This window comes from Pelodiscus sinensis, chromosome 13 (assembly GCF_052426305.1).
Source record: "Pelodiscus sinensis isolate ZL-2025 chromosome 13, ASM5242630v1, whole genome shotgun sequence".
NCBI lineage: Eukaryota > Metazoa > Chordata > Testudines > Trionychidae > Pelodiscus > Pelodiscus sinensis.
This window is the reverse complement of record NC_143064.1, coordinates 34,686,461-34,699,791: the sequence shown is the minus strand read 5'-3', so window position 1 is coordinate 34,699,791 and position 13,331 is coordinate 34,686,461. Positions and strand designations below refer to the sequence as shown.

At 47.3% G+C, this 13,331-nt stretch overlaps 1 protein-coding gene across 3 annotated transcripts in view; it reads left to right on the top strand.

Moving 5' to 3' along the window:
• CHM (CHM Rab escort protein) overlaps positions 1-13,331 on the top strand; it is a 232,771-nt gene that overhangs the window by 173,407 nt on the left and 46,033 nt on the right. For 2 of the 3 annotated variants that reach the window (XM_075940753.2, XM_075940752.2), the window contains one exon: positions 2,460-2,556. In XM_075940753.2, coding sequence (XP_075796868.2) covers positions 2,460-2,556 — 97 coding nt within the window. Of the gene's footprint in view, positions 1-2,459; positions 2,557-3,442; positions 4,550-13,331 lie in introns of those variants that run through there. The other variant, XM_075940754.2, reaches the window with a different exon arrangement.

Genomic DNA, 13,331 nt, shown 5'->3' with positions numbered 1-13,331 from the left:
GTTAGGGTATGTCTACACTTGCCCCGTAGTTAGGACTAGGGAGGCAAATGAAGCATACCAAAGTTGCTAATGAAGCATGGGATTTAAATATCCCGTGCTTGATTAGCATATTCGCGGCCAGTCGCCATTTTAAAATGCCAGTCGCCCAAATTAAATTGCCGAATGTAGACGAGGTAGTCTGAGCCAAAACCCTTCCCTCGAATTAACTGTTACTCCTTGTGCAATGTCTGTACTAGGGGGCAAGTGTAGACATACCCTTAGTCTTTAAGGTGCCATAGGGTTCTAGGGATGTCATAGTATAGTCGAATACCCAACTAACCGATAAGCGAAGACTTATAGGTTGATCCTGTTGATTACACACATTTCACACACAGAACCCCAGCTGCCTCTCTATCAGAGGCAGTAAGACGGTGTGGGAGATGGTGACTCTGAGGAGCTAGCTTTAAGTCAGCTTCCCACAAGAACTGGCTCCACGAACCCGCCTGCTCCCCCCAGGCTCTGCTGCGTCCTACAGAGGCAGCAGCGGAGAGTTGGGAGGATCCAGCTTAAAACCCGGCTCTCTCCAGCACCGGCTCCATGGTACCACCTGCCTTCTCCCCTGCCCCCATGCTGCTGCCTCTATCAGAAGCAGCAGCACGGATGTGGGAGGGCAGGAGAGGCTGCCATGAAGCAACCTCTGTCTGTGGTGGGCTCAGACTTACCACAAACAGAAGCTGTGCCATGGCAGCAGCCCCTGTCCATGGGGGTGCAAGCTCCTCAAAGACAGAGGCTGCTCCACCATCCCACAGAGCAACCTCTGCAGTAAGCCTGGGCTTGCTATGGACAGATGCTGCTCCATGGCAGCAGCCCCTATCTGTGGGGGTCTGAGCTCCCACAGACAGGGGCTGCTGTCACCAAGCAACTTCTGTCTTCGGGGAGCTCGGGGCCCCCCCCGCAGACAGGGATGCTCCATCCTGTTGCCTGTGGTACCAGAGGCAGCAGCACAGGCAGCAGGTGGGAGCCAGTCTGCGTTGGAAGCTGGTTTTTAAACTGGCTCCACTCACGGAGTGGCTCCCATCCGCCATCCCATGCTGCTGCCTTTGATAGAGAGACAGCAACACGGGGTGGCAGGGGAGCACACTGGCTGCCGGCCCCGCCTCCAGGGACTATTGAATAGTCATGTAACTGCTAAAATTTGATGCAGTTACATGACTATTCAATTACATGCTATCTAACATCCCTATAGAACTCTTCGTTTTTACAGATACAGACTAACACAGCTAACCCTCTGAGATTTGTGTGGTTAAAGCATTTCTTTATCCTTAAATTAAGTTAAATGTTCACATGTTCTGTTATGAGAGGGGGAGAATTGAATTTCCTATAGTCTTTCTCTACATCATTATTTTGTATGCATGTTACTTCATAGACTCCCGGTTCTTCCAACTCCTCTTGCAACCAACAGCTGCCCACATAGAATCAAGATTCCACTAGACACTTGTCTATTACACTTATTTACATCCTCATGAACCAGTGGCACAGTAAAAGGATTCTGTTGTTAATATTGGTAGTGGCAAGAAAATACTTAGGTTTCTTAAATTCTGTGTGGAAAAAGTGTAGGTTTTTGTATTAATATACATCTTGTTCCACAGACTTTTCTAGCAAAAATAGTCTCTCTTCAGTGGCACTATACATGTGAATAAGGTTAGGATTGAGCTCATAGATTTCTTCCTCCAAAGGAGTCTTAGGAGTACACAAGAAAATAAAACTACATGAAAGTAATATTATGTGTCATCAATTATTTTTTACCTTAACTGGGATTTGCCTTGATTTTGTGGGACGTCTGATCCTTCATGTTACCGTACTTTAACAGATTTTTGTTTATAAATTTTTAAAGAAGTTAATAAAAGGAAATCAGTCTTTCATATGCTGTGTTTATGGGAGTTGACAATAACTGCTTCTCTGGAGCTTTCTAAGTCTATTGGATAAATACATATTTGTGGTGTTGATAGACTGCATACTTATTTACCCACAAGTCTGTAGCAGCTCTTTGAGACCATATAAATACTCAAATATGAACTTTTTAAAACATTTGTGGAAATCAAGTCAAACTATCTTATTTTAGAAAATATGGATATTTTGAAACTTGATAGTCAATAACATCAACTTTGAATAAGATTTCACAAGTGTATATTTAATGTTAAATCTGTAATACATGCTCAATATTATATGCTGTGTAGCTATTAAAATAGTTACATACGATGACAGTATAAGTATTTATTGGGCTTTTCCCCTTTTTTGGGCGCTTAAAGATTTGTTCCCACTTTCATATGTTATGGCAGTAGGCATTTTTATATAAGTACTCAATAGTCTGTTAACCGTGTTTCAAGTTGCCCCTTTAATAACGTAGAATAATGAAAATAAAGATCAAATTGCTTCTTTGACTAATCTGATATTCAGAATGTTATGTTTATCTCTGTTAGATTTCAATTTTGACAGTGCCACCAGAGGAATTAGGACTGCCAGCAATTCGAATCATTGAATTGTGCTCTTCAACCATGACATGCATGAGAAACACCTGTAAGTACAAAACAGATGTATTTTGACTTTTTCTTTCATCACTTATGAAAACAAATTATTAAAATACTTGTTTGAATCAGTCTTCTATTGCGCAATTATCTGATTATGCTTGAGGAAAATAATCTATAACAGTTTGCTGCTGTCAATAGGAAAAAGAATAATTGCACTCATCCTCATCTTATTCCAGTACCATGTACCTACTATTTCATAAGCTTCTGTGGTCTGCTTTGTTATTTGAAAAGGGAATATCTGAAAACACAGTACCAGCATTGTTTCTATAAACTCTCTCAGAAGAGTCTCTGGAGAGAGCAGATGATGTAGATATAGTCCTCACATCCATTTGCAGTTGGGACCACATACTGTTTTATATCATTTATCTCATAAGATATTATATCATTATTCCTGGGGGAATTCTGCACCAGAAATACAAAATTATGCATAGTTTGTCAAAATAACACAGTATAATCACACCAGTTTCACTTATTTTCATAATTTATTTTAACTATACAGAAAAAATAACTGTTCAGCATTTCTTAAACATGACAGGTAAGTAACAAATACATGATAACCAAGACCCTGCTTTCCAGTTATAATCCTGGATTTTCATGTAAATTGTATCACTTTTAGTGTTTGGTGTTCTGTAAAGTAGAATGCCACTACAAATTGCTCAGGCTTTCACATGTCATACAGTTTTACTAATTATTGTCCTGCATTTTTTTAAAAATAGATAAGTAAAATAGATTCTGAATTGTAATCTAACCTCTGATATAGGAAAAACAGTTTTGTTGCAGAAATTAATGTCAACATGTGGAGGTTGCCAAACAAAAATGTTGTTAAAGCATGTTTTCACTTGCTCCCGTTGTTGACAGATTGTCCATATTTTTAGCTTCCCTTTCACAGTGGGAGCAAATGCAGTATGGGTCCATATTCCACAGCCTCTGGCAACACTGTCCAGAACACAAGCCACAGTATAGAGCACAGGACATCCTACAACCATACAAAATAGCCTGTCAAGCACCACTTTGTTCAGGGGCTTCTGGCATCCTTTTACCAACTGCCATTTTCTGCCAGCATCTGCAGCAAGAAAAAATGGATCCTGCACTTTTCTCACATACTCTGTCATTGGGACCTCACACGTAGCTGCAGAGACCATCTTGAAATTACTGAAAGAGTAAGAACACTCAGAGGGAACTGTGTGTGTACATAGACAACAGCAATCTGTCATGGCATTTGGCACACACAGAGCAGTTGTACTGAGTAGATCGTCATTTCTGGGCCAGGGAAACCAGCACTGAGTGGTGGGATTGCACTGTCATGCAAGTGTGGGATGAAGACCAGAGGCAACAGAACTCTAGGATGCATAAAACAACCTTCCTGGAGCTGTATGCTCATCTGACTGCTCCCCCGCCACCCCAACCTGCGAGAGCTATGATGTCACTTACCAGGTGCTAAAATACTGAAGTCCCCTGTGAAATGAGAAAGTCAGAACTTGATATTTCTATAAGCTGAGAAAAATGAGGAAAAAATTTGGCTGCATCTCTGCATTATAAAAGGGACAATTGAACTATAAAAACAATACACGTTTATCTTTAGTAGCATAGTGGATCTGTTTGTTTGCCACTTAGACTTATAAGCTGGCGTTCAAACTCTACAACCGTGGCCACCAACCCATCGAGCACACTCAACTGGTTGATTGCGGGGGTACGACCAATCGATTGCGAGGCGTTCTGCCCCTCCTTATTCCCCTCAACCTCCAAGAAGGAGCCTGCGCTGATGCTACCTCCTGCAAAAATGGAGGTTAGCGCCGGCTTCCTGCAGCGTGGAGGGGAAGTCCCGCAGCTGCGTGCCAGGTCTGCTTTTCCTCTCCCTCAAAAAGCTGGGTCTGTCGCCCCGCCAGTGACTTCCTTCCCCCTGCTGCCTTCCTGCTGGCGGGGGGAGGGAGCAGGGGGAGTAAGAGTCCCGGGACTGCACCAGCTCCAACTTCTCAAGAAGCACATGCCTTCTCCCTCCGTTCCCCATGACAGCCCGCGCTACCTGAGAAGTTGGAGCTGGCGCAGTCCCAGGATGACGACTCCTCCCTGTCCCCCAGCCCTCTCCCCACACAGGAAGGCAGCAGGGGGAAGAAAGTCATCGGCGGGGCGACATACCCAGCTTTTTGGAGAGGGGAAAAGCAGCCCGCATTTCTTCCTGAGACCCTGGACCTGGCACGCAGCTGAGCTGTCCTCATCCCCTCCCCTTGGCCAGACCCCAACAAGTATCCTGCCCCAGCCCCCACCAGCACCCTTCCCCCTGGCCAGACACCATACAGCACCCTGCTCCTGCCCCATTTCCAGGCCCCCACCAGCACCCTGCTCCTGCCCCCTGGCCAGACCCACCCCCCACCAACACCCTGCCCCCTGCCCAGACCCCATCCAGCACCCTGCCCAGACACTATCCATCACCCTGTCTTTGCCTTATGGCCAGACACCCACCAGCACCCTGCTCCTGCCCCCTCCCTCCTGGTCAGACACCTACCCCCAGCTTGCTCCTATAACCTATTTTTCACCCAGATTCTGCACCCTCATTCCTGTTCCACTCACTGGTAGCCCTGTCCCGCACACTGGATCTCTCCTTTTTGGCCCCACCTCGGATTGTAGAGGGGCCCACAAATTCCACTAATCCTGGAACCCCAGAAGAGTTAATCTGGCCTGGGGCTGGAGTGCCACGGGAGTGAGGTGTCTCTGTAGAGGGCACATTAGCGAGGCTTGGGGGGTTTTAGAGCTGTTGTTTTTTGGCTTCTCACTTGTGTGGCCCCAACTGACTTTTCTGTGGGTCAGTGACCCCGACTCAAAACCTGTTTCCCGCCCCTCTCATAAATAAAGACAATACTGACACATTTTGTGTTTGACATAATATTTTATTTTAAAATGAAGCCTGGCCAACAAGCCCACAGTTGGGACCAAGCCCCATCTGGATGCAACATCATAATATTCCTGTACCATAGACCCTCAAAACTGAGCCTATCATACACTGGAACTCCTCTGTCCTGAGCCTCTCACATCCCCAATCTCCTGCACCCCCCAGCAACTCCAGTCTTATGCCACAACACTCCTGAACCATCCACACACTGCAAACCTCTTCCCTGATTCCCTTATATATCCCAACCCACACTCCTGCACCCTCACATCCACAAGCCTGCGGCTGGCTCAGCACCCCAACCCCTCTACCTGACCCTAACACTTTCCAGCCTGGGGTCCCCTCCCTGAGCATAGCATCCCCTTCTCTACCTCCCGTTGCACCCAAATTCCCTCTCACCCCTTCCCCACACCCAAATCCCTCATTCCCACCCCAGAGCACCTCCTGTCTCAACCCAGTGAGAGTGAGTAAGGACTGGGGACAGCAAATGATGGAGAGGAGGGGAACAGAGAGGCAGGGCCTCAAGGAAGGGGGTAGGGACTTGGGAAAGGATGGGGTAGATCTTGGCTTGCCCTGACATTCAAAAAGTGACCTTGGGTGTAAAAAGATTGGAGACCACTGCTCTATAAAAATCATTGGGTTTAGTCTCCAGAGATGTGTATGCTTTATAATATCACCATTCAAGTTGAAGATCTGTTCACATGAGAGAACCAAGATTAGATTAGTTAGGTGGTGTGATTATTTATGAAAAGATGGCAAAGTGTGGGTAGGGAAGTGAGCTTATGTCCTCTATTGTGTTTTTCAGAATTACAAGGGAAGGCCTGCAAAGTTGATGGGTTTCTTTGTGTGTGTGCTTTAAAAAACAAAACAAAACGCTATTTTCCACCTTATTTTTTACATTGGAAATTCAGGGATTGTTTATGCTGCAAGATAAACACAATAACCTGAAGATTTAGCAGTATTATAATATCACTGTTAATAAAAAAAGTGATATCTGAGTTATTGAGAGAAGTGATTTTTACTTTCTTTGTTTTATTTCTTGGAGGGAGAGCAGTGGAGATGGCTTTTATAGTTACTTCACTAAAAATCTTCAGAGAATTTTTTTGAATGAAGCCTCCTGAAGTGTAGATCTGAAATAGCTTCCAATCACCTCTTTTGACTCATCTAAGCTATGCTCCAGAAAAATAGGAAGACCAGATATGAAATTCAATACTTCTTCATGCATCATAAACATGCAAAGAATGGCACAAATGTGACTTTTTTTTGTAATCTTTTAGAATACCTTTAAGCCTAACAACATGAACCACATCCCATATGATGTGTGGTATGCAGAGTTACTGATAGTTCACTTCATAGCATAGCCTTTTGACATAAGTAGCAAATATACTTAGGAAGAGGGAATTTTTTTCACATAATATTTTGGAAACAGTCTTTGTTTTAGGGTCCTGTGGTTCTTCATCTTTTTCCTTTGTTTCTGGTTATATTGTGTTTCTGTGCATACTCTGCAATTAATGTTATTTTATTTGATTGTATTTTCATATATACAATTAATCCAACATCATAAACTTCCTCCTGTCAATTAGGGATGTCATTGTGTAGACGACCATACAGTTAACAGATAAACCTGGGCTTATTAGTTAATCCTTTTGACTACACGCATTCCCCCCACCCCTTGCTGCCTCTCTATTAGAGGCAGCAAGGAGGGGATACAGAGCTGAAAAAGTCGGCTCCCCACAAGCACTGGATCCACTAGCCCCCTCATCCCTGTGCTGCTGCCTCTGATACAGAGGCAGCAGTGCAGAGGGTGAGGCAGACAGGTGAGGGTCGATACATGCGGAGACATGGCTTTTAAATCCGTTCTCCACCCATGCCAGCTCCATGGAATTCCCCCCCCCCCTTTGCTGCTTCCTACAGAGGCATTTAGGGGTGGGCAGGCAAGAGCTAGTGCTGGGGGGAGCCAACTTATCAGAGACAGCAGCATGTGGAGAACAGGGGAGGCTGCTTCTGCAAAACAGCCCCTGTCCATGGTGGGCCCGTGGGGCGTCCGAGCTCCCTGCAGACAGAGGCTACTCCGGCAACCCTCCAAGCAGCCTCTGTGTGTGGCGAGCTTGGGCCCATCATGGACAGTGGCTGCTCTGCGGCAGCAGCCCCTCCACGGGGTGGGGTCCAAGCTCCCCACGGACAGGTGCTGCTTCCATGGACAGGGGCTGCTTGCCACACTGTGCTGCTGCCTCTGTATCAGATGGCAGCTGGGAGCCAGTCTGTGCGGGAAGCCGATTTTTAAACGGGCTTCCCTCACAAACCAGCTCCCGCTTGCCACTCCCCTCTGCTGCCTCTGGTAGAGAGGCAGCAGTGTGGGCTGGTGGGGGGTCCTTGACAGTGGGACCAGGAGTGCACAGGGTGCTGGCCTCACCTCTGGGAACTATCAAATGGTCATGTAACCACTAAAATTTGATACGGTTACATGACTATTCGGTTACACAGTATCTAACATCCCTCTTGTCAATGAATAAAGCACTAACCATCTGAATTTCATCTGACATCTCTTTAGAGTTTGTTTTTTAAAAGACAAATTGCTATGGCAAAAACACTATCACATAATAACAGTTTTTCTCTTTGTATCTATAGCATGTAGTACCAATATTAGATAATGGGATTTTTTCATCATAATAACATTAGAAAGGAAATGAGATTTTATCAGAATTGTATTGCTATAGGAAATATTTCTGCCTTAACTCAAACACGTTTTGTTTTTCTTCATTTAAATCGTTCTGGGGTTGTTTGGGGCTGGGAATTAGAGGTTCAATATGCAGGTTACCCCAAGGACAGAGGACAACCCCAGCCCTCTCTCAGCACAGCAGCTTGGGGCCTCTCCATGGCTGCTTCAGCTCCGGCACACAGAGCCAGGGAAGAGGTGCATATCCCCTGTCTGAGAGACAAACAACACAAACAAACACCATGAAATACTTCAGAGGGGTAGCCGAGTTAGTCTGTAAAAGGAAAAACTTAAAAAACAAAAAATAGTCTAGTAGCACCTTAAAGACTAACAAAACATGTGGATGGTCTCATGAGCTTTCGTGGGCACAACCCACTTCTTCAGATAAAATGTGAAGAAGTGGGTTGTTCCACGAAAGCTCATGAGACCATCTACATGTTTTGTTAGTCTTTAAGGTGCTACTAGACTATTTTTTGTTACGTTTTTCTCTGAAATATATATTAGATAGCTGTCCTTTTATCCATCCCTCCCTTTGGTGGCCCAATGGGTATATAGCTGTCCCAGAGCTCCTCTCCTGGCCCTTGCTGCTACCCTTCTACAGTAGGGCTACTCAGCACGTGTCCCATTTGTTTGCAGTCCACAGTGCAGTTTGGATTTATGCAGGGCTTGACATGCGGTCTGCAGGTGGTATCCTTTGAACATGGCCTCCTCTGGGAACACGCTCCATAATGGCATATCAATATAATGGTCTTCTGTTGATAGGTGTTTTAGTAGTTAAATTCCTGCACTGTCATTGCTCATTAAAAGTGCTATCATGTGGGTAGAAATTGGGTAAATATTGCATTTTATTAATATCAGCTGAACTGACTTAAATGGGGCCTGCGTGTTGTGTAGTCTTGCCTTAATCTTTCTAATCAATGTGAAAGAAGCTACAGGCAGTCCCCGGGTTACGTACAAGATAGGGACTGTAGGTTTGTTCTTAAGTTGAATCTGTATGTAAGTCGGAACTGGCGTCCAGATTCAGACACTGCTGAAACTGACCGCCAGTTCTGACTTACATACAGAATCAACTTAAGAACCCCAGGCGTCCCCAAGTCAGCTGCTGCTGAAACTGATCAGCAGCTGATTCCAGGAAGCCCGGGGCAGAGCAACTCTGCCTGGGGCTTCCTGTAGTCAGCGCTGGTCAGTTTCAGCAGAAGCTGACTTGGGGACGCCTGGGGCAGAGCAGCTGGGGTGCTACTGGACCAACCCAGCAGCACCCCATCTACTCTGCCCCAGACGTCCTGATTCAGCCGCTGCTGAAACTGACCAGCAGCGGCTGAATCAGGACCTGGGGCAGAGCAGCTGGGGTGCTGCCGGGTTGGTCCAGTAGTGCCCACGGGCGCTGCAGGACCAATCGGCAGCGCCCCAGCTGCTCTGCCCCAGAGTCCAAAACAAAAGCCTGGTCTGCTGGGGGGGGGGGGGAGCACACTAGCTGCGCCCCCCCTCCCCCAGCAGACCAGGGACACGGGGAGCAGAGCCGCAGCGGCAGCGGGGTGCCGCGCCTCTGAGGCTTTGCTCTGGCAAAGCCTCTGAGGCGCGGGACCCCCCGCGGCTGCGGCTTCAGTCAGGGTGCCTGTGGTCTGCTGGGGACCGTCCCCAGCAGACCACAGGCACCCGGACTGAAGCCGCAGCCGCGGGGGGTCCCGCGCCTCTGAGGCTTTGCCAGAGCAAAGCCTCAGAGGCGCGGGGAACCGCCGCTGCTGCCGCCGCTCCAGTCTGGATGCCTGTGGTCTGCTGGGGACGGTCCCCAGCAGACCACAGGCACCCGGACTGAAGCCGCAGCCGCGGGGGGTCCCGCGCCTCTGAGGCTTTGCCAGAGCAAAGCCTCAGAGGCGCGGGGAACCGCCGCTGCTGCCGCCGCTCCAGTCTGGATGCCTGTGGTCTGCTGGGGACGGTCCCCAGCAGACCACAGGCACCCGGACTGAAGCCGCAGCCGCGGGGGGTCCCGCGCCTCTGAGGCTTTGCCAGAGCAAAGCCTCAGAGGCGCGGGGAACCGCCGCTGCTGCCGCCGCTCCAGTCTGGATGCCTGTGGTCTGCTGGGGACGGTCCCCAGCAGACCACAGGCACCCGGACTGAAGCCGCAGCCGCGGGGGGGGTCCCGCGCCTCTGAGGCTTTTCCAGAGCAAAGCCTCAGAGGCGCGGGGAACCGCCGCTGCTGCCGCTTTGACTGAAGCGGCAGCAGCAGCGGTTCCCCGCGCCTCTGAGGCTTTGCTCTGGCAAAGCCTCAGAGGCGCGGGACCCCCCCGCGGCTGCGGCTTCAGTCCGGGTGCCTGTGGTCTGCTGGGGACCGTCCCCAGCAGACCACAGGCACCGGGTCTCATGCGGCAGCAGCGGGGGTTCCCGCGCTTCTGAGGCTTTGCTCTGGCAAAGCCTCAGAAGCGCGGGAACCCGCCCGCTGCTGCCGCTTGCGTCCCGGTGCCTGTGGTCTGCTGGGGACGGTCCCCAGCAGACCACAGGCACCGGCACCCAAGTGGCAGCAGCAGCGGTTCCCGCGCTTCCGAGGCTTTGCTCTGGCAAAGCCTCAGAAGCGCGGGAACCCGCCCGGTGCCCCTGGTCTGCTGGAGACGGTCTCCAGCAGACCAGGGGCACCGGAGCAGCTTACGAACGGGGCTTTCTCGCCCCGACTTCCGGGGCGAGAAAGCTCCGTTCGTAAGTGCGGATCCGACATAAGTCGGATCCGCGTAAGTCGGGGACTGCCTGTATTTGCATATACATGCAGCTACACTTAAATTGCAGCCCTTAGCATATGCTGAGAGTATCAGTTTTGGCCCCGGTGCTTCCAAAGTTTAGTAGCCCTGTTCTACAGTATAACTGTCCCTCCTACCAGACCTCTCCCTTCCTATCTTATGAGAAACAATCAAATTCCAGCCACATCCCATTGTCCTGGAACAACCAAACCCTTACTTTGCTTTAAGTTAGGATAAGAGGAAGCTGCATACCAAATTTGATGATCTTGAACAGAAAAACACATGGACAGATGTACAAACTCTTTACATGAATATAAAAATATGAATTAAATTATTAGAAGGAACCTTCCAGTGTTTTCATTAAAATTTCCTATTTTCAAGGCTTTATTTCTGAACTATTAACATTTGATGTGGTTTGAAAACAATTAAAAATATGTTCCTATTGAATCTCAGAAATAGCTGTTGGTCTTTTCTGAATTCTGTAAAAAGAGTTTATCGAAGTTACTTCAAGGAGATAAAGTAGAATGAGATCGCATTGATTATTCAACAGTTTAACAAGTAATAACTTTAATAACCAATTTATGTCCCATAACCTATATCTGAATTCAGGTTTTCAGAAGTGAAAGCATGCTGAGCTTATTTACTAAGCCACCTAATCTATTAAAATTGTTTATAGTATAGAATAAATAAATATCAGTTTAAAAATCATTATGTTATGTATGGATACAAGCAAATACTTTGTCAGTTATATTGAAAATGTTCATTTATTTAAATGGCAAATTTGTTATTGTTCAATCAATTATGAAGCACAGAACAGGAAATCGCTGTGTCTGGCTATGCCGAAAGGATAGAAGACATTTGATAAGGGTTTAATCAGGCTGCAACTTTATTATTAGATATTTGGGACTACCAGGCAGATAACATGCAGGTAACCCTTTCTTTTTTTCTCTCAGAATTAACTGGTGGAAGGAGTGTCTCTTTTCTAGCTCCCTCGCTTTTCCACTCCCGTCCCTCCAGCAGATCCATTTCCAAGAGGCTTAACTCAACTGTCCCCATTTCTATCCAGATCCCTCCAGCAAAATCTTTGCTGCCAAGACCTTACCAACCATCTCCCTTGTAAGAGTGGAAAGGTGGACTATAATGATAGGGGACTGGCTCCATGCCATACCAATCATAGGAGTCCCCAATTACTTCCAGCTTGCTCATTTACCAGGTATCTCTCGTTAAGTCCTTCCCACAAGCCATTTATCTATTACTATATACTTTCTTTTATAGAGTACTTATACTGATCATCCATTATACATTTAAATTTGTTACAACATATGGCCTACCACCCTTCACATTCTGCATGAACAGCCCACCTGAACTGACTGAGGAAGGTGAAAAAAAATCCCAATTGCACCTGGCCAATATGGTGGAAAGGGAAAAATTTCTTTCCAGCCCCACTCAATGGGGTGGCCAGTGTAATGTCCACAGCAGATATAGTCAATAACCTGGAATATTTGCCATCAGAACAGAGAGGGAGGAGGGGTACTGCCAGTCTTGCTCCATGAATAAGAGGGAAGGGTCTAAGCACAGGCTAGCCTTTTAAAAGCTCTCCTTCCTAATGAGTCGACCACCATGCTGGCCCCCTTTCCAACAATTGTACTTCACACACCCCGCCCACCCCCAAGCCATCAGGGATTGCTTTCCTTTCTTCCCCAACCTATCAAGAATTGCTCTCTTCTTCTGGCCAGCTCAACCAGTATTCTCCAGCTTAAGATGCAAGATGGTGAAACCCAGAAAACCTATAATGTTCAGAGTGGATATAAAATTACATGCTAGTGTGACAACGTGTCGGGGAGCCCCTGACCCTCCACCCCCATCTGCAGCCAGATGTGACTCTGTCAGTCAGTAGAGTAGAAGGTTTTTATTGCTTCTCAGAGATCCAGTGTAGCATAGGATTGATGCTAACTCAGGAGCCAGGACAGACAGCCTTATTCCTCTTGGGGGGAAGGAGCTTCACCCCCTTCCTTGGTCTCGAACATCCTCACTCCCCCTAGCCTAACTCAACTCCCCGGCCCTACCCCCCAGCTAGGTGGCTGGCTCCACCTGTCTTCCTTTGTCTCTCTCTGGAACAGCCTTCTTATCTGCTCAGGCTGGGACTAGGTGTCTGGGCCAATACACATACGCATGTGGGGTGAATCATTGGGAATCAAACAACACAGCTGGGATATTAACACTGGATTACAAGACAGACAGCACCCCACTATGTCACAGGTAGTAATAGTCAAAATTGAGGCTAAAATCTAGCACAAGAGTCTTAAACCATTTACTCCATTCTGCCTCTCCACATTACTTCCACTTTTTGTAGCCCTTCCTCAGAATGTACTTCTTTTGAGGGATTTAAATTGCACAATTTGGGTATGTCTACAGAGAAGATCAAAGCTGCCACT